This window comes from Danio rerio, chromosome 4 (assembly GCF_052040795.2).
Source record: "Danio rerio strain M-AB ecotype USA chromosome 4, GRCz13ab, whole genome shotgun sequence".
Lineage (NCBI taxonomy): Eukaryota > Metazoa > Chordata > Actinopteri > Cypriniformes > Danionidae > Danio > Danio rerio.
In genome coordinates, this window is record NC_141024.2 from 23,043,750 (window position 1) to 23,063,348 (window position 19,599).

General features: G+C 34.3%; 3 protein-coding genes across 9 annotated transcripts in view; 1 reads left to right on the forward strand and 2 right to left on the reverse strand.

Moving 5' to 3' along the window:
- kmt2e (lysine (K)-specific methyltransferase 2E) overlaps positions 1 to 2,430 on the reverse strand; it is a 57,860-nt gene extending 55,430 nt beyond the window's left edge. For all 3 annotated transcript variants that reach the window (XM_087248244.1, XM_087248239.1, XM_087248236.1), the window contains exon 1: positions 2,291 to 2,430. The gene's annotated coding sequence lies outside the window, so the exon portion shown is untranslated. The remainder of the gene's footprint in view (positions 1 to 2,290) is intronic.
- On the forward strand, positions 326 to 3,078 carry ndufb2 (NADH:ubiquinone oxidoreductase subunit B2). 2 transcript variants are annotated; one of them, NM_200791.2, is made up of 4 exons: positions 326 to 531; positions 2,320 to 2,452; positions 2,533 to 2,622; positions 2,707 to 3,078. In NM_200791.2, the coding sequence occupies exons 1-3, from the start codon at positions 446 to 448 to the stop codon at positions 2,605 to 2,607; spliced, it is 294 nt and encodes a 97-aa protein (NP_957085.1). In that variant the 5' UTR covers positions 326 to 445; the 3' UTR covers positions 2,608 to 2,622; positions 2,707 to 3,078. The 2 variants fall into 2 exon arrangements, with proteins under 2 accessions (NP_957085.1, NP_001161298.1); NM_001167826.1 differs by having other exon boundaries at positions 2,533 to 3,078.
- Positions 2,839 to 19,599, reverse strand: part of kdm7aa (lysine (K)-specific demethylase 7Aa) — a 248,442-nt gene continuing 231,681 nt past the window's right edge. Inside the window, exons 8-19 of one of the 4 annotated variants that reach the window (XR_015481782.1) lie at positions 16,744 to 16,831; positions 16,532 to 16,638; positions 15,665 to 15,756; positions 15,485 to 15,571; positions 14,667 to 14,933; positions 13,344 to 13,468; positions 12,482 to 12,654; positions 12,267 to 12,352; positions 11,998 to 12,119; positions 7,717 to 8,042; positions 4,911 to 5,668; positions 2,839 to 4,732 (exon numbers count right to left, since the gene is read on the reverse strand). Coding sequence is in view for 3 of the 4 variants with exons in the window: in XM_087246068.1 (XP_087102194.1) it covers positions 5,580 to 5,668; positions 7,717 to 8,042; positions 11,998 to 12,119; positions 12,267 to 12,352; positions 12,482 to 12,654; positions 13,344 to 13,468; positions 14,667 to 14,933; positions 15,485 to 15,571; positions 15,665 to 15,756; positions 16,532 to 16,638; positions 16,744 to 16,831 (1,562 nt within the window). In the remaining variant the exon portion in view is untranslated. Of the gene's footprint in view, positions 5,669 to 7,716; positions 8,043 to 11,997; positions 12,120 to 12,266; positions 12,353 to 12,481; positions 12,655 to 13,343; positions 13,469 to 14,666; positions 14,934 to 15,484; positions 15,572 to 15,664; positions 15,757 to 16,531; positions 16,639 to 16,743; positions 16,832 to 19,599 lie in introns of all 4 variants that reach the window. The other 3 variants (XM_087246068.1, XM_087246067.1, NM_001346151.1) reach the window with 3 other exon arrangements.

Sequence of the window (19,599 nt, forward strand, 5' to 3'; positions counted from 1 at the left end):
GGGTCTTGTGATAATAAAACATTTGCCAAGAGAAGCCTGATTCTAACAGGATGCAAGAGAAACATACAACAGTAGCCTACTTAATGAAATGTTCAATAAACCAGTAGAGCCAATAAATAACTGATCCAACGTAGTACATTTATTCGAATTACAGATTTAAAAAAGTTTGAATCATAATTTATAGTCATTTGATTAAATAACAAATGTATCGATCCATTTATGCATGAATATCATATTCCATACTTGTTCGACCTTTTCTCAGTGGATATTTGGCGCCCTCTGCCGAATATGCAGCGCATAGCATAAAACGGCAATTTTTAAACGACCAATCACAGCTCTCGGTATTGCCAAGTCAAAGAAACAGCCGCTGTAAAGGTGACATTTAGCTCTCTAGTCACCCAGCTTAATCCGACCCAAATTAGGAGTAAAACACTTAGATTTGAGCATGTCTTCGGTTTGGAGGACGGCGGGTGTCCTCCGGGCGGGCCTGCAGCAGTTCAGACGCGGACCTCAGCAGATGACCGTCAGAAAGTGAGTGTTTATCACTGGCAGGCTAACTAGCTAACTGTGCTGCTTCAGCCTGTTTTGGGCTTAAATACCGCTCAAGACAGTCGTTAACGACGTCAACCTTTAATGCAAGGTTAAAATTTAAGGTTTAGTTTTTAGTGATAACTGGAAACAAATTAAGCATGGCAGGTTTTCGAAGTATCGTGATTAATTAATTAACGTTAATCCTCTCAAGTTAGGGCCTTAAAAGGTCTTCAACTCATGTATTTTGTTAACGTTAAGTTAGTATTTTACAATGAAGCAAAGTAAACATCCTAAAATCTAAGTCAATTTAATTTATGAAAAGATACCAAATTAAGTCCTGTTTTTGTTTTGTTTTTTGAGAAATTTAAAAGCATTTATTTGGATAAGACTAATCTGTCAGTGGGTTCATGTATAAACAAATACATTATGTAGTTTGAATAAAGTTTTTAGAGCACACTGGCACACATTTTAATCATAAAATGCCTCATTTTTACAAAACATTTGCTCTCTCCTTTTGTTTTCAAGCAAATATTTCAGGGTTTAAACATGGAAAACAAGACCTTTCAACTAAAACCCAATCTGTGTGTACTAGGGCTGCACAATACATCGTTTCAGCTTCAATATCCCAATGTGATCGTTCCCAATAGTCACATCGCAGGATATCAAATGATATGCAACATTTCCATGTGTTTTTGAGGCCTGTGACTGTATAATGTATATTTTAAATACTTTGTCATAAGAATTTGTACAGTTTGTACCTTTAATAAGGATTAACTTTAATTTTATTCAATTACTGTACCTAAATATTGCTATACAAAAAATTGAAAATAAAGTGTATTTTAATTGTTTCTTTTTCTTTCCTAAATTTATTTGTTTGTAGATTCATAATATTTTATTTATGACCACCCCCAATCAATCTGAAATGTTCAATTCCTTCCAAATAGAGATTCATTTCGCAATATATAATCATAGAATAACAAAATATTGCAATGTTACATTTTTCCAATATAGTGCAGCCCTAGTGTGCACAATGTTCAGTAAAAGCTGGTTTAAGTGTCTAACATTTCCAGCAGATTTAGTATGTCTTGCTAAAATATCTACTCTTTATTTTTGTTTATTTAGGTAGAAATTCTCTCTTTATTCATAAATAAATCATAAAGTTGCAATGCTGAAAGACTTGCATTCATTTTCTTTTTGGGTTAGTTACTTTATTAATTAGTGGTGGCCACAGCGGAATGAACCACCAAATTATTAAGCAAATGTTTTTCGCAGCGGATACACTTCCAGCCACAACCTAACACTGGGAAACTGAAAGACTTACATTTTCATAATAAATGGTATTTTGATGAATTTTGAAATTTGCATTGCAAACTGATGCTGTCAAAAACATGGTCATACAAGGTCAAAACAATACTTTGTATAGTGAACTTGTATTGTAAGAGTTAAATAACCTATTAAAAATAAACCGTATTTAAATAATAAATGTAACATTCCTGCACAAATAGTTGTATTTGTAAAAGGCATTTACAAAGCATTGTAATTTATATTTTTTATTTTGGGGATTTTCTGGATTGTTAAAATAAATATTTTAAGTTAACTTTAATTTTATTTTTAAATCTGATTAATATTTTTTTTTGAATATCTAAAATTCAATCAATGGTACATACATGTAGCCTTATAGCACAATTTGCAAATACACATAAAAATACATATATTTACACACATGTACATACACATAACTTAAACATCTTGTACTTACTGGCAATCCTTCTGTGTGTTTTGTTTTAGTTCAGGAGGTGTGCAACATTACAGGCAGCCTCCACCGATCGCCAAGAACCAGATATTTAATGCCAACCTCTTAGGCGGTTTCATGTGGTTCTGGATCCTATGGCACACCTGGCACACACCAGACGCCATTCTGGTGAGGAGAAACATCATCACAAACCAATCAAATAAAAGCCATTTCATAATCACCAGCCACTCAACTAATGTTTTCTTTAGGGTCACTTCCCCTGGCCGGATGCTTCAGCCTGGACTGATGAGGAGCTTGGGATCCCACCTGATGATGAAGAGTAGATTCAACACCTCATTGTACATATAAATATATATTTACATCATTTACCTGGTGTAAATTCCTCACAGCATGACTGATGCTTCTTCTCTTCGCATTTGCAGACACAATCACACCTTTTTCTGTCGAGGAAACTGAAAGTTCCTGTTATACATATGGACTTATTATCAAGTCTGATTATAAAAGTTGCATTATAAAATAAAACAATGAAGAAAAAAAAACTCCAGGCTCTTGAATTTGCAAGTAGAACAGTGTTTTATCACTTAACATCTGGGGAAAAAGGAGGAAAAACAGTGTGATCTACAAAACATTTCCCTCATGTTTCATATATACATTGCATCCAAAACATCAGAAGAGGAACAGAACACAGCATGGGGGGAAATAAACACAGTGAACTTTATACCACAGTCCATAATGGAAATGAATGCTCGAGCTTAATAAATACTGTACAATGAATGTGTCAAAGCAAAAAAAAACCTGTCTGATCAACTAGTCCATTTATGTTGAGGAGAACAAGTGGGAACATTTTTCATCATAAAACTCAAAACTGTAACAAAGCCTGAGTTTCAGCATCCATCTCGAGTCCTGTGGATCCAAAATAGTGCATATCTGCTTACTGAACCAACAGACCTTTTAAACAACAGTCAAGAATACTTGTTTGGGTCTCACAAATGTTGTATAATTTACATTGTTCTGAATCTGCGATTTAAATTCAGCAGACTGCCCAAAAAAAAAAAAAAAAAAAAAAAAAAAGAAATTAAATGGGAAATATATACATTTGTTGGCAAATCCGTACAAAACGAGACTGAACGACAGTGCTGGTGAATTCAAAGATGTCACCCGTTCGATGTTCCCTGAGAAAACGTTTCATAGCCTCTCTTAGAATTTCACAAACAAGCACCAATTTTTTTTCTGTTTGTTTTGTTCCCACTGAAATGTTTTATCCCGTTTCAACAAGTTTTTAAGACAAAAACAAAAAAAAGCAACATTATTCAAAGTCATTCTGCACTAACATTTTGTTTTCGAGGTAAATTTAACATTAATGTCTTTTTTAAGTAGCATTAAACTACAAAAATCCATAAAGCTGAACCTAAACAAAAGCTCAATCCTCTTGTATTGGTAACATTCAAAATTAAACTCCTATTTACAGAACTATTCAATGCAATGGAGAAAAACAAACTCAAGAAACTCAGAATGCAATATGAATTCTTATAGCTTTGAAATTAATAAATAAGTCAAGCAAGTCAACAAAAATATCTCAGAGGATAAATTATGCAGAATGAGCTGAAAATCATTGTCAATCACGTGACAAACTACATCACATATACAGTATATCTGAGCAGCAGCGGCACTTCAGGATGCAGGAGCTCTCTCTTTTGGGCTCAAGTACAATAGAGAATTTTCACAGTGTCAGGAGGATTTCAGGTTTCCAGTACTAATTGTAATATGAACTTAACCACTAATAATAATAATAATAATATTACAGAAATTTGTACTAATGTGTCAATCAAATGCACTTGAAACACAATAGACTTTCATTGCAAGCAGATTTTCCTCAATTTTATTAAAAAAACAAAAAAGGAATATTTGTTCAAATCACCAATAAAAGAGAGGAAAATCGTGTAATTATATATTTAGTAGTATCAATTTTCAGTGTAAAAAGAATATTCCAGGTTTCCATGAACTTTCTGGATTAAATAAATGATAACTTTTGATAAAATAAACCTTTAAACACCAATCAAACAGCATTTTTTTTTTACAAACTGAGGTATAGTTAAATTTACTATAGCTTTTTTCCTCATTATTATTCTCTCCAGAGATTAAAGATAGGGAAAATGCTGAATAAAGGAAATTTATGTTGTATTTTATCAGTTTTCCACAAACGTTTGGGATATTTCTTAACCGAAAGTGTTGCAGCTCCAACAAAAGGACTGCTAGTATGTGTGTGTATGTATATATATATAGACACACAACATATTTAAAATCGTCAATTTAAACCAAAAAAAGGCAAACAAAAATGTACAAACTTATGAGAACAAGCAAAATATTACCCAATAAAACTGTTTAGGGGGAAAAAAAGCACCAAAATATCATAATATTCCGCGAAAGCAGTGTTTCTCAACCACGTTTCTGGAGGAGCACTAACACTGCATATTTTGGATGTCCCCTTTGTCATGCCCATTACAGGTCTTTCAGTCTCTGCTAATGAGCTGATGACCTGAATCAGGTGTGTTTGGTTAAGGAGACATGAAAAATGTGTAGAGCTGATGGTCCTCCGGAAACATGGTTGAGAAACACTTTAAACCACATAATAAAGACAAACAAATAACGAATAAAGAAAAACACAGTCAAAACGAAGGAAAAAAAAAAAACTTGATTTTCTAACCAACACCATCTTCCACTACAAGAGGACTTATTTTTTCCTGCATCCTAAAAGTGCGGCCCAGTAAAATCCTCAACACCACTCACCGCTGTACAATTATTGCTTAAAGAGGAACACAAGGGTTTGAGAGAAGGACATATAAATGTTCAGCACCATTTATAAAAAGCTCACACATCAGCCTGAGACGATCAGAGGAGGAGGAAAAACACAGATTGAAGACGACTGGAGGAGGAACTGAGGGTCCAATGGAGTGCCGCCCTGTTGAGGGATGAGGAAGACCATCGGCTTCATGCTACACACGTCAATCGAGGTAAAGATGAGGGACAGAAGAGGCCTCAATTCGGGACACACAAGCACGCACATACACACTCTTTCCCGTCCACTTCTGTGCTTCCTTTGGAGACTCTTGGCTGTTCATGTTGTGATGTTGGCTAAAGTAAAGCTGTTTTCTTGCACTAATTGATGTGTTTTTTTGGTGATTGATTGGTGAAGAAAGTGATCATACCCTGTTGCCTAAACATGCACAGTGAGTGAGTGTGAAATAATCCCAGCGCATCAAGAAAAGCAGCCGTGTCTTGTTTTTTCTCCATCATGCTACAGGAATAAGCCTTTATGACGGCTCATTTTCAAGATCTTTCCAAGCCTCTGTTTAGCCGTCGCCTGTCCTTTCTTAGGACGCTTTCCTGCAATAAAAGCACACAAATTCAGGACATTTTAGTGGTTCTGAAGTGTAACTGTTGCGTGCATGATTGTTGCCTCATGAATATACTTAAAAAATAAAGTTTTCTATAAGTAAGTTTCATCTGAGGGTCATGACTAGGTTATATATAGCTATACAAGAGTTAAAAATAAATCTTTAAAACATTCAAAAGCATTTTGACATCTAAAATGTCATGTGAAATCATCAAGTATTGTGTTTATGTAATTCTCGAAGCTATGGTAAGGTGTTTTTAATACGTTAAAAATTATAAAGAGCTTGATTAGACAGTGTAATGGGTAGGGTTGTCGCCTCACAGCAAGAAGGTCGTGGTTCGTGCCTCGGCGGGGTTAGGGTTAGTTGACGTTTCTGTGTGGAGTTAGCATGTTCTCCCTGTGTTTGCATGGGTTTCCTCCGGGTGCTCCGGTTTCCCCCCATATTCTAAAGATGTGCGATATAATTGAATTGGGTAGGCTAAATTGTCCGTAGTGTATGTGTGTGAATGAGTGTGTATGGGTGTTTCCCAAGGATGGATTGCAGCTGGAGGGCAACCACTGCGTGAAACATTTGTTGGATATGGCGATTCATTCCGTTGTGGTGACCCCAGAATAATAAAGGGACTAAGCCGAAAAGAAAATAAATGAATTTATGAAAATGTTATTAATAAATACATGTAAAAATACATTTAAAAATTGTAATAGATATTTATTTTAAGGTAATTAAATATATATTTAAGACATACTTTAAAATCTACTTTTACATAATTTGCAAGGGTTAATTAAAGAAAAGTTAACAAATAAAACATTTTACATTTTCTTTAACAGCAATCAAATAGATTTTAAACAAGAAGCTTCTTTTACATACCTTCCAGAGGGTAAGAATCATTTTAAACATTCAGAACAAACATATTTTTAATTTTAAAATTAGGTTTTATTAATGACATCCCTTTATTATTATAATTCATACATTGAATGATATTTAATGTTGATAAGTTAACAAAAAATATATATAAACTACATTTTTTAAACATACATTTTTAACAAATAAAACTGAAAATAATATTTGACATTTTCTTTAAATGTAATCAAATATATATTTATTAACAAAAAGCTTATTTTACATATTTTCCAAGGGTTAGGAAAAAATGTTAATTGTTCAAAACTGTTATATATATATTAAATAAAAAAAAAATGAACATTAATTTAAATATTTGCATTGACAGAACAGTGGTATAGGAGTCTCATATACTCAATTGTAGGTTTAATTTTGATTTGCTTAATTCTATATCTCTTATACAGTGCTCAGCATAATGGAGTACATCCCATTTCGAAAATGAATATTTGTTAGCCATTTCTCAGTGAATACAGTGCAGTTTAATTCACAGAATTTCTACAAAGTATGTTGTTTACTGTAAACTTGCAGACTTTTTAGTCACATCCATAACGCATTTTATTTTCTTAATTTAAAATAAAGTTTTATTTAAAAAAAAAAAAAACATGTTTAAAGATTGATATTTTTCTGCTCCCACACCTCTGTGTCTAGTTGTTTTGAAAAATATAAACGGATGTTTTAATATAATACTAACATATACTTTCTCTGTCAATTTATGTTTTGAGATTTTACTGCAAATGTCACATCCATAACGTTGGAATTGCTCATAGATTTGTGAGGGGTGTACTTGTATATACTGTATATACTTAATACAACAAATCATAGGTTGAATAACATTTTTGAAGGGTCTGAATTAGCCCTTTGGTAAAAAAAAAAGAAAAAAAAAATGGATAACTGTCACTGTCTTGATTGTAGTCTGCTTCATATGACATGATGGCAATAAAAAAAAGTTTCTTTCCTCTAAGAAATAACAACAACAAAACATTAATAATAACACTCACTCACTTTCCTTGGCAAGAATGGAATGAACCCCCAGTTACTCTGGCATATGTTTTTATGCGGCGGATGCCCTTTCCGCTATTATGATTACCATCATTATTAATGTAGTTCTAAGAAAGAGCAGTGAAAGTGCAATGTGCTGACCTTTAGTGGCCTGGTTGCTGACGGGTGTGGGGTTTGGCGCGTGTCGTTTGGAGGGGTGCAGTGGAGGAGAAAGCGAGCTCTCTCTGTATGAATACTCCTCTCCCAGACTGCCGTCCTCTGCATCTGGGCTGCGGGGGGCTGAACAGGGTTCACTGCTGTCCCACATGTCACTGCTGCTGCTGGTGCTGCTGCCGTTACCCTGACTGGCCCACCAGCGCTGCTGTAAAATATCAGCCGCTCCTCCTGACGCCTGCGGACACAGCAGACCTGCCATCGACAGCATGCCCTGAATGGCACAGTCAGTGTTGGGTGAGGTAGGACGTTCACTGTGGACACAAACATCTTCATGTTAGCACAACACTAGAGGAAATATAGCAGGTAAAAGTCCTCTGACTGTAACATTAAATTATTATTCGATGAATGATGCAGATTTTTAACTAAAAACATGAAGACATAGCCCCTCCCTCTATTGAAAACAGCCAATAGGATTTTGTTTATACAGTTGAGCTAAAGCACGTCATGCTTGACAGTTAGATGACACTGAGTCTGATTGATCATTTCTCTGCTTTAAAATACAGTATTTACTGTGGAAAAAATGGAAAGCACATAAACACTTTCTAAACAGCCAGTTCATTATATAAAAAACTGTAATTGTATTATTCATTCGTTCAACAATTCTTTATAAAGTGCTGAACAGTAAAATGAAAAGCCCGCTTGTTAAGTGTGACGTCATGCAAAGTGGCTTCCAGGTCCAAGCACTCTATTCAACTAAATGGGGAGACTCCGGAAATGGTAATAATAGACGAATGCTTTCGAAAATCGCAATCGCAGTATATATGTCCATGCCTAATATCCGATAACCAGAAAGTGATTAATTTTTTTAATAAATTGTTAAATTTGCGGTATTTGTTATGCAGCAAGCCCAGAGATTGTTGTGTACACTATGATTTTATATAAAACTAACTTTAATGTGTGATAGGAATAAAACGTAACCATAAACGAATGATTTCTCTACTCAAATGAATGGCGGCTCGGACCCGGAAACAGTATTACATCCGTCACAAACACGTCACCACTTAACAAGCGGATTAAAACACTAACCACAAACACATAGTATACATCTCAAGTAGTAAAACAACTGCACACATAAGGGTTACATATATACGGTCAAACAGATATCAGATCAGGTGACAAAAGCCAAGAAGAAAATGTAGGTTTTGAGGTGTTGTTTGAACAGAGTCAGCGAAGGAGCCTTCCTGATGTAAGAAGGTAGGCATTCCATAACTTAAGGGCAGCCACTGCCAATGCACGGTCACCTCTATGCTTACGTCTGGTTTTTGGGACCCAAAGAAGCAGCTGATCTGCTGATAGGGATGTGCGGAGCAGCCGGTATTTGTATTTGTATTTGTATTTGTTAAGGGGGAAAAGTATTTGTATTTGTATTTGTATTCGAGTAAAATTCAAAATGGCGCAAAAATATATATTTTTTCTATTACACTTCTAATTTACGTTATAGTGAAAGTATTGTTTAATTATACCCATTATATAAATTATAGATATGCAGTATTGGCTGTTGTTTTTGAACATGTGATAAGAAATGTAATTGAAAAGAAAATAACATAGAAGCCATTATCTCATCCATGGTTAAACCAACAACTAATAAAATACCATTGTGAATATTATGAACCCCACCACCACCGTTCTTGTTGAAGGACACTGAATAGACAGAATAAAAACAAATAATACTTCAAAAAACTGTTCTTCTTCTGAAAGAACTTCTTTCCAATGGACAGAATTCCAAAAACTAATATTAACTAAATAAATCTAAATAAAACCCTGCCCGGGAGACCTGGCAGAACAAAAGTATTCTATACTAAAAGATACAGCCCTGCAATTGTCATCTGCCTGCCACAAAAAAGACACAAAGTTTGTTTGTTTGTTTTTTTTATGTTTGAAACTGACTTGCTGGGGCAGAATGTGGCTGTGTTGATGCTTTTAGTGCATGTGATAATACATTACATAGAAGGTTGCGCGGTGCTCTGTTTAGTGAGAAGCACTCTCTATGGCAAGCCTTTTTAGCATTTAAATCTTTGTTCTGGCTCCATAAATATATTAGAGATATCTCTAATTATATTTTGACTAGTCATAATTATAATTCCACTACTCAGAATGACAATTAGACATCTCTGCAATTTCAATTGTACTAGTACGAAATCAGATGAATTTTGACAAGTAACAATTGTAATGGATATCTCTGAGTTTTTACTAGTCATAATACATTTAGAGATATCTTTAATTCATCATATTTAGATATATTTACAAATATATTTGAAGATATCTCTAATTTATTTACTAAAAGTCTAATTACAGTTGTAGATATCTTGAATTGGATTTTTAACTAGTCAAAATTCATTTGGAGATATCTCTAATTACAATTGTGACTAGTCAACTTATTTAGAGATATCTGCAAATATTTTTCAATGGAAGTCAATGGAGGAATATGACTAGTCTATCATAATATATTTGCAGATATTTCCAATCTGACTAGTCGAATTATAATTATGACAAGTCAAAATATAATTAGAGATATCTCTAAATATATTTATGGATAGTCTGAACAAGGTTTAAATGCTAAAACGGCTTGCCATACGCTCTCATCCAGTAGCACAGTGGAAAGTTCTCTAGTTATATCCTTTCAGTCGTTTGTTATGCATTGACATGCAGTCAAATATTTCGCCAAACAGTCCTTAGGGATGCAGTGACACGCAGTCAGATATTTTACCGGACAGATCCGCCACTTTAGGCGCGCATAAACAATCATAAAGCTCTCGTGCTGCAGGAATGAGGAGATCTGCTGAAGGCGCGCAGCTGACGTGCAGTGAGGAGTTTGCGTCTTTAATAAACTACGGCAGTTTGCGATCACTGAACAGTAAGAATGATTAATAAATCCATATGAAACAACCCCTTAAAAGTCACGTCTCGCTTTCAGTTTCGGGCTTTGGCGCGTTTTGCCCCTCTCTCTCTCTCTCTCTCTCTCTCTCTCTCTCTCTCTCACGCGGGCATGCACTGTGGTCTCATGAGGAAACGCTGCTTTTTGATATAGTGTTTTTCTTGCTCCCGAATACAAATAATTTTTCAAGTATTTGTTCGAATCAAGTATTCGTAAAAACACGCTATTCGTGCCTTTCCGAATACCGTATTCGGGTTCGGCTCCACCCTTATGATATATATACGCGACAGTATATAGGGGTGTAGCAGTTCAGATTTGTAGTGAGGGGCAGAACTATTTAAGGATCTAAAGACAAACAAAAATACTTGAAAATGACTTCTATATTGTACAGGTAACCAGTGAAGTGTGGAGTAAAATATTTAAACGTACGACTTCCTGTTAAAAGACGTGCTGCAGCATTTTGCACCAAGCTGTAGATGGGCCACAGAAGAGCCACTTACCCCTATGTAAAGTGAGTTACAGTAGTCCAGGCGGGTAGTAACAAAGGCATAGATTATAGTTTCAAATTGCTGTCTTGACAGAAATGGCCTTTATTTTCCTCAGCTGTCTCAGCTGGAAAAAGCTTGCCTTGACCACTTCCTCTATTTGGTTGTTCAACTTTAGCTAAGGATCGAGTTGAACCCCAAAATTTGTGATGGTCGGTTTGATGTGCTGTGCTAGAACGCTCAAATCAACCGTGGAAGTTACAGTAGTATACCTAAAAACCATGACTTCCGTTTTCTTTTCATTGACGCTTAAAACATTAGAGCCATCCAAAACTTTATGTAATCTAGACACTGGAGCAGTGATCCGACAGTCTCACTTCTTTTAATAGGAACATAGATAGTAGATGGAACGTATTCATTGTCTATATGTTGACTGATTGTGACCCTGCGGTTACTTCTCTCTCAGTTACAGCAAAGCAATGTGGACAGTAATGTAGTTCAGATCAACACTGAGAAACTACTGTTTAGTTTATGTGCTGATTTGAACTCTTGGTATGAACACTCAGTTTCATGTGAATCAGTGAAAGATTTCCACTGTGTCATGTAGGGAATGCAAGTGGAAGTGAGAAACCAAGTTGACAACAAAACAAGTCTTAAGTGCCTCAATAAATAAGCTTCCCATTCTACAATAGAGATAATTTATATATATATAAATACTGTAAATTTATTTAAGTTCTGGAAATACCAGGGCCTTTAGACTAACAATGATTCTAACCTTCAATTTATGATTTAATGGGATTTTAATCTGCAGATTCTTTCAGGTGTGTGAAATAAAAAACTGCATACCGTTTTAATGCTTGCTTATGGTGGCTATGCCGGTGGCTGTTTAGATGCTCCACAAAAGTCCCTGAGTCTCTCTGGCTTCCTCCGTCCTCTCCATCTGAACTCTCAGACTCCAATGAACACTTCTGTTTAGAGGAAGCGTGACAGAGACGAGAAAAAGGTTACAATCTATTGAGCAAAGTAAAGAATCTATGCATTTTGACACCTGTATTTTAAGAATATGAACGTAACCTGATTTCTATATGCAGGTGCTTATTTACCATCAAGCTTACCTCAGCAGAATCACCCGCCTTTGAGTCGCTGTCTGAAGATGCTAAATGTGGCGACTCTGTCCTGAGTTCTGTCTGCACACTTTCACCTGTCAAAACAAAACTTATTTACTTCCATATTAAAACCCAACCATGAAAATGAAAGAAAAATCAAGCTTTTGGGTCAAAGATAAACAGACAGCAAAATCTGGCAAACTTCACAGCTCCAAGTGACTCACCTTGACTGACTGGTTTCTTTATAGTGCATTGTACACCAAATTCATCCTCACATTTTTCTTTTTTAACTTTTTCTTCTGGACACATTGGGATTCTTTCCAGCTTTATCCTGTGTTTATGGTACATCTCCACGGCGTTGACTGTTGCTGCCACATTAGTGATGGGCATCCTCTCCCTGTGAGAAAAAAAACACTTCTTCAGTTGTTAGAATTACAAACACACTATCTATTAAACATTTGTGGTCGGTAGGATTTTATGTTATTATTAAATGATCACAGCTGTTTTAATTAGCTGAAAAAATATATACATTAAGAAATATATTTACAATTAAAGTACTTGTACATCATTAAAACATCATTAAACAAAAGTTATTTCCTTCATTCAAAGCAGTTTCAGCATCACCACTATAGCCGTCAAGACTTGATTTACCTTTTTAGACACTTGCTTGACCCATATTTACATAAAATTAATATTTTATAATATTTGTATAATTTAGTTTTGCATTATAGTTGTCGTCATATTGTGTTTTATCATTACAGTTACATAAAAAAATAGTATAGCTATCACATAAGTATCACAGTAACAATATGTTTTGGGGCTTGTATTAACTGTTTATTTGCATCTAATAAGCCTACATAATACCTAAACCCAACTTTCACCATACTAACTATTAATATGCAGCTAACTGGTATTTTAATGATCTAAAAGTTTAGTTAATGTTCTGTTATTAGCGTGAATTGTACATTAAAATAAAGTGACCAATTTATTTTTACTAATTGTGTTACCAAACCACAGCTAGGAAAAAACAACAACGACTAAGATCATTTAAAAACTCAGTTTCTATGGAAATTACAATTTACTCACCGAATAATCTTTCCATTGCACATGACCAGCCGCAGGGCGTTATCATGACTAGCCTCCACCGCCGCAGCAGGCACTGGACACACTTTCTTGAACTTGCCATTGACTTTGGAGCTGAAGGCCGAGTCCTGTTTCAAAACATGAGAGATGTTTTTACTGGAGCTCAAAGAGAATAACCGTGAACATATCTAATATCAACGAGAACATTGTTAAAAACGTAAAAAAGAAACTTAATTATTTGGTAACACCGTAGTACTGTTTTTAGTTACTGTTTTTAGTGCTGTTTTAGAGAAATCTAAGATCATCACTGGGTCCTGACTACACACTACATGACAAAATTCCAGCAGCAAGCAATTTGTCTGTCTGCACCAAACGTGACGCAACATGACAGAAACATTTAAATACCAGCCGTTCATTGAAATTTCAGTCACTGCATTCCTAATGAAATGGTAGGTTTATAATCTTTATTATAACAGGCTACTGAGTCAAAGTCCTGACATTCATTTTCAAGCCATCTGCTAGTTATTTTTTTAAGATCTGAGGTAAATTATCTGCTGCTGCTTTCAGTATGACTATAAATGCCAAATAAGCTGGTGTTCAAATTCACAATTGTTTGCATCTGACAACAGATAAAGCAAATAATCTGTACCTGAGGTGATCATTGTCATAGTTTATGCTGCTGTTTCGTTGCAATGTCATGGACATAGAAACTGTTTCTAAATTAGCAATTTCATGTGTCGCTGTCACAGATAGTTAGGACAAAAACTAGTTTTAACATGAAAAGCATGTAGTTAGGTAAGAAACTGCAGGCCAAAACACTGCTTTTCATGCACCTGTCAGTTTTGACTTTGAGCTGAGACTTTGGGCTTTTAAATAAAAAACAAAACAAAATTTAGCCTAATTGCAAACAACAAAAAATACACTTTTTAGTCTTTCTTTTGTTGCATTTGATCAATTTGTGTCTGTAGATTTTAATTGCAATACATATTTATAAAAGGTTTCTTGAGAGGTTTTAGAGTCATAAATCTCCACTTCAGCAGCTTCTACATACACCAGACTGCACAGGTATATTCCCATCTGTATTCTGAACATGTTCACACACAACATGCCAGATTATGAACATTTGATTCTACCAAAAGGTTTTTGTTTTTCTGGCAGCTTGCAGTATTTTTTTTAAGAATAGAGTGATAGAAAGAGAGACAAAATCTTGTCTATAGAAAAAAAAAACAATACAAATGATATAATGCCATTAAGCATATTTAACATACAGAAAACAAACAAACAAAAAAAAAACGTGATAAAGAATAGAGTGTCCACAGCACTGACCTCCTTCAGCTGGCCAACCTCCAGTCTCTTCAACACCTCCAGTGTGTGGAGCTCCAGCACGTCCAGGTTTGAGGGCAGTTTTCGGCTGTGATGATGGTGGTGGTGATGATGATGATGATGGTGGTGATGGTGGTGGCGGCGTCTGTGATGATGATGATCTTGCAGTCGCCGAGCAGCCTGTTGGGCTTGATCTCCTTTCTCCAGTGTCGAGCGGGATAAAGAACATTCAGCACTTCCCTGAGTTTTCACAGCTTTATTGGAATCGTCCTGTTAAAGAAAACAACACAGCAAATCACATTTAAGAGCTGTTTTAAGAGCCCAATTACATCTTGTATTAATATACACTGACTTATTAAAACAAAAACATTATTATTTTCATTTTTTGAATTCATTAATAAATATATAATACATTTTTAGTTTAATAATTTACAAAAAAGAGAATTCAACATTTCACATTTCAAAATCAACAAAATCATTTTAATACAATGTAATTCAAATAATCTGACTCACAAACAAATGATTTAAACTCTTACACTACATTTGACTATAATATAATTCACAAATTCAAACTAAGAAAATAACACATTTTCCAAGTTTTTATATAATTTACATCTTATTAGCATATATTTTAGTGGACATTTTATCATTTTTTATTTAACTAAAATTTTTTAATAAATTGTCTACATTTAAATAAATGTAATAAATTATTACAAATTGGCGTATATTTCAGTAAAAAAAAAGAACATTTAGATTTAACTAATATTGAGAAAACAAATTGAATATTGTAGATGTGACATGTTATGAATTAAAGCTCTGACCTCGAGGTGTCGGATCTCTTTGCTCAGAGCTTTAATGAGGTGTCCTGGTCTGATGTTGTCTGGCACTTCGCTGTTAGGCTGAGTGAGCTGAAGACACAGACGGAGAAGAAGATGAGCAAGAAGAGCACACGCATGCGCACACACGTACAAACAGACGCACACACGTGCACACAAACTGACCTCCCTCCTCAACCACATCTTCAGTGATGAGATTAAAGCTTTCACTCCGTTCACCAGAAAACCCTGAGCTTCACATTTATTCTCACGCAGTTCTGTAAAAAAACAAACACAAACACACAATTTTATTTTTATTTGTATAGAATTCTAATTCAATTGGCTCTTTTCCATAACAAATTATAAAGTCGAATAAGTGAAAAATGTTTTAACATTCTAACATTTAATACAATTTTATTACCATTTTCATAAAATTGTATTTCCAAGCAGGTTACTAATAATATAAAAATAATAGATGAATAAAATAAAAATAAAAGATTGTTATTAAATTCATAACATTGTTTTATATTACTGCAATGTAAATCTGCCCCCATTTGTTAGTAATAAAGAAAATAATTACTTTATTATATTGTATTTTTATTTGAGGGCAAATATTTTACATAAAAACAAAAAATATATTCACACTAAACTTAATGTTATTAAAGCAACTTTAAAAAAAAACATTTAATAATTAAAATAAATAATAAAATAAAAATTTTAATTAAATATTTTAAACACTTTTTTAAATTAAAAGTAACAAATATTTGAATAGAAAAGGACATGAGGGGAACTGACTGAGTTTTTTCCACATTTTATGAATCGATTTAATTTAATGAGCATTCATTTTAGTCATTTATTTTTTTTAAACCACACAAAAATGTATTAAATATTTACAACAGTTTATTAACTCCATCTTAAGAGAGTCAGCATACGAATATACACACACAAACTAAATAAAAACAACAACAAATTTTCTTCATGCTTGTATAATACAATATATTACATTGTTTTCATTTGAAACATTTAACTTTTCAATGATAAAATGCACCTCACCTTTAAGAGTCTCCAGCAGGTTTTTGGCCACATACCAGCAGATGGCCTCAAAATATGGGAACTTAAAGAGATCTGGAGTCTTCAGTCTGCGCTCCATCTCATAACACCTGAAATCAGATCAAATCTGTCAGGAAAACACACATCTATAAACACACACACGCTGAGTGTGTAAGTATAAGATTTTCAGAAAGACCGCGACTGAAGGATCGCACCTGAGCTGCATGTCTATGTTTAAGTTATGCAAGAAGTTTCCTCCAAACGCCATCGAGTCCTGAGAAGTGAGAACAGCATGAATCCAGCCTGTAGAGGGAGACAAACACACATAAGCTAACCTTACTCTAATCATCAATTCCAGTTAAAAAAAAAACTTTCAACCTTTTAGTTTTTAGCAATGTCTCTGCATATATATCAGACATATTCATTAAGGTTATTCATTATATTCATCAAGTATTAAAATTAATTTATACATTTTATTTAGAAAGATTCATCACATTAATTTAAATACATTTAATTTGAATCAGATCAAATGAGTAAACATTAAATAATTATTTTCAAATAGATTTACCATTTTATTTAATTGTAGTTTTACTTTGTACACGTCTGTTTAAAAATCTAATGATTAAATAAATGACATTAAACATATTGAAATGTAATTTTAAATGTAATTTTATTTTGTTTCAATTTATTCCAGGCTGGTCAGAAAGGAACACCTAAATATTTTAAATATATAAATTTATAAAACTTTTGTTTTAGTGTGTAGAATTTAGACAACTGAATTTAGGTAACATGGTGGCGCAGTGGGTAGCGCTGTCGCCTCACAGCAAGAAAGTCGCTGGTTCAAGCCCCGGCTGTGTCAATTGGCATTTCTGTGTTGAGTTTGCAAGTTCTCCCTGTTCATGTGAGTTTCCTCCAGCTGCTCCAGTTTCCCCCACAAGTTCAAAGACATGCACTATAGGTGATTTAGCTTAATTGGCCGTAGTGTATGTGTGGATATTAATGCAAGAATGTATGGGTGTTTCCCAGTGCTTGGATGCGGCTGGAAGGGCATCCACTGTGTAATAACATATGCTGAATAAGCTGGTGGTTCATTCCAGTGTGGCAACCTCGGATTAATAAAGGGACTAAGCCCAAAAGAAAATGATCTAATGAATTTAGACATTTCTACACAATTTTCATTAATATCAGCACACATTTTACAATAAAGCAGACAAAAATAAAAGAATTAACATTTCATATATTAAATAACTTTATGCATTATATAGATAGATAATTTTTTATAATGTTTTCATTCATCATAACTCTAAAAATTGTATAGCTTTATTAGAAAGTTTTATGTATGTATGTATGTATGCATGTATGCATGCATGTATGTACGTACGCAGGGGTGCTGCTGGCCAGTACAGGTCCTATGACAACATTCAGGTAGAGGCTGTCGTGGACTAAAGTGAAGTGGGGTGGGGGGTTTTAGGCCCCTTAATAGTAACTCTGGTGGCCCCAAAACAGCGTGGGCCATTTTGAATCATCTTAAATTTAACTTCCCTAGCGGCGAATGTATGCATGTATATATGCATTATGTGTGTATGTATAATTAGAACATTATTATAAATGTATTTAGGTTTTAATGCCATATTAGCAGCATTGGCTATATTCATGGCAAAAACATATACTAAATATACAATATATATTCATATCAGTTTCTTAACTAACATACATGGGGAAAAAAAACATTCACGTAGCAACAACACAGAAGAGAGTCATATACAATCGTTTAGTTTGATTAAAGGTAAATATTCTAAAAATACTCCAGAAGGGACCTTTTCAAACATTTTACTTAAATTAACTTTCTGTAAGAACAATATTATGTACTGTCAAGATATAAAATAATTAGTAATTAGAAATTAGTTATTAAAACTATTGTTTAAAAAAAAAAGTGTAGAAAAAAACTTCTCCCCATTAACCAGGAAACGATATTAAAAAATTAAAAAGCTCTTCAACTACAGACAATAAAAACCTTTGTCAGAAATTAAACTAGATAATTATATTTAAAAAAAATTAATTACAATGTGAAAATAAGCAGTAGGTTTCAACCCTCACACACATACAAAACATCACCACATCTGCCTTTCAAACACTAACCAACACTAACTAGTGTACAAACACAATTGACAATAGTGACCAGCACTATAAACAGCACAATCTCAGCACTCTGACAGAAACGTCAGCTTTATCTGCGTGTCTGGCTGCATGTGTATTCACCACATTGCAACACACTAGGGGGATTTTCTGCTTCCTCATGCGAGTATGTGTGTGACGCACTGCTCAAAAAGGGAAGCACCGCAAACACACACACACACAGACTGCAGTAATGAATCCCTTTCTCTGACAAGAGTTATGACTGAAACCTCCGTCAAGGCCATTTATAGCCCCCTGTCTGTGTGTGTGTATGCAAATTAAACGCAGTGCTTCTGGAGATTAAAATAACAGGCAGGCACTTTTTTTCAGGCGCCGTTTTTTCCATTGAGTGAGACACACGTGAGTTACATCATAGTGTTTTCTCTCTGTTTACGGTGTTGCTCAGTGAAGCCTGTTTCTCAACACACACTCTGTATATCAAGGGTCATCTGTGCTGGATGCTGATACACATTTTCCTGGCAAGAGAGCAGGGAAATCGCCTGATATTGTTTTCGCCTTGTGGTACAGTTTGTGCGTGTGTGTTTTCCTGTGATAGCACACAGCATTTTATTTCATGTCAATTAAGGACACTGAAAGATATTTGAGCAAATTTAAGTGTCTACGATAAAGGATTTGTTAGTTTATTCATTTTTTTATTTAACATTTCCTATTTGCCCTTTTGTTGATTTTTATAGAAAACTATTTAAGTCATTTCTTGAACAAGCTTCAAAATAATAATAATTATATTAAACTTTATTGTCATTACACATGTACAAAGCAATGGAATGCAGGTTACGTTTAACCAAGAGAGCAATAGCAGCAAGTGCAGGATTTGGGTATAATAGGCTATAGAGTGCAATTATAGAAAAACTATGATGATATTTACAGATGGATCT

Bases quoted from the DNA above. Each gene is read 5' to 3' on its own strand.
- ndufb2 (NM_001167826.1), top strand. From the start codon at position 446: ATGTCTTCGGTTTGGAGGACGGCGGGTGTCCTCCGGGCGGGCCTGCAG. The intron at 532-2,319 runs GTGAGTGTTTAT...GTTTTGTTTTAG, and splicing joins CAGCAGATGACCGTCAGAAA to TTCAGGAGGTGTGCAACATT. The intron at 2,453-2,532 runs GTGAGGAGAAAC...TGTTTTCTTTAG, and splicing joins ACACACCAGACGCCATTCTG to GGTCACTTCCCCTGGCCGGA.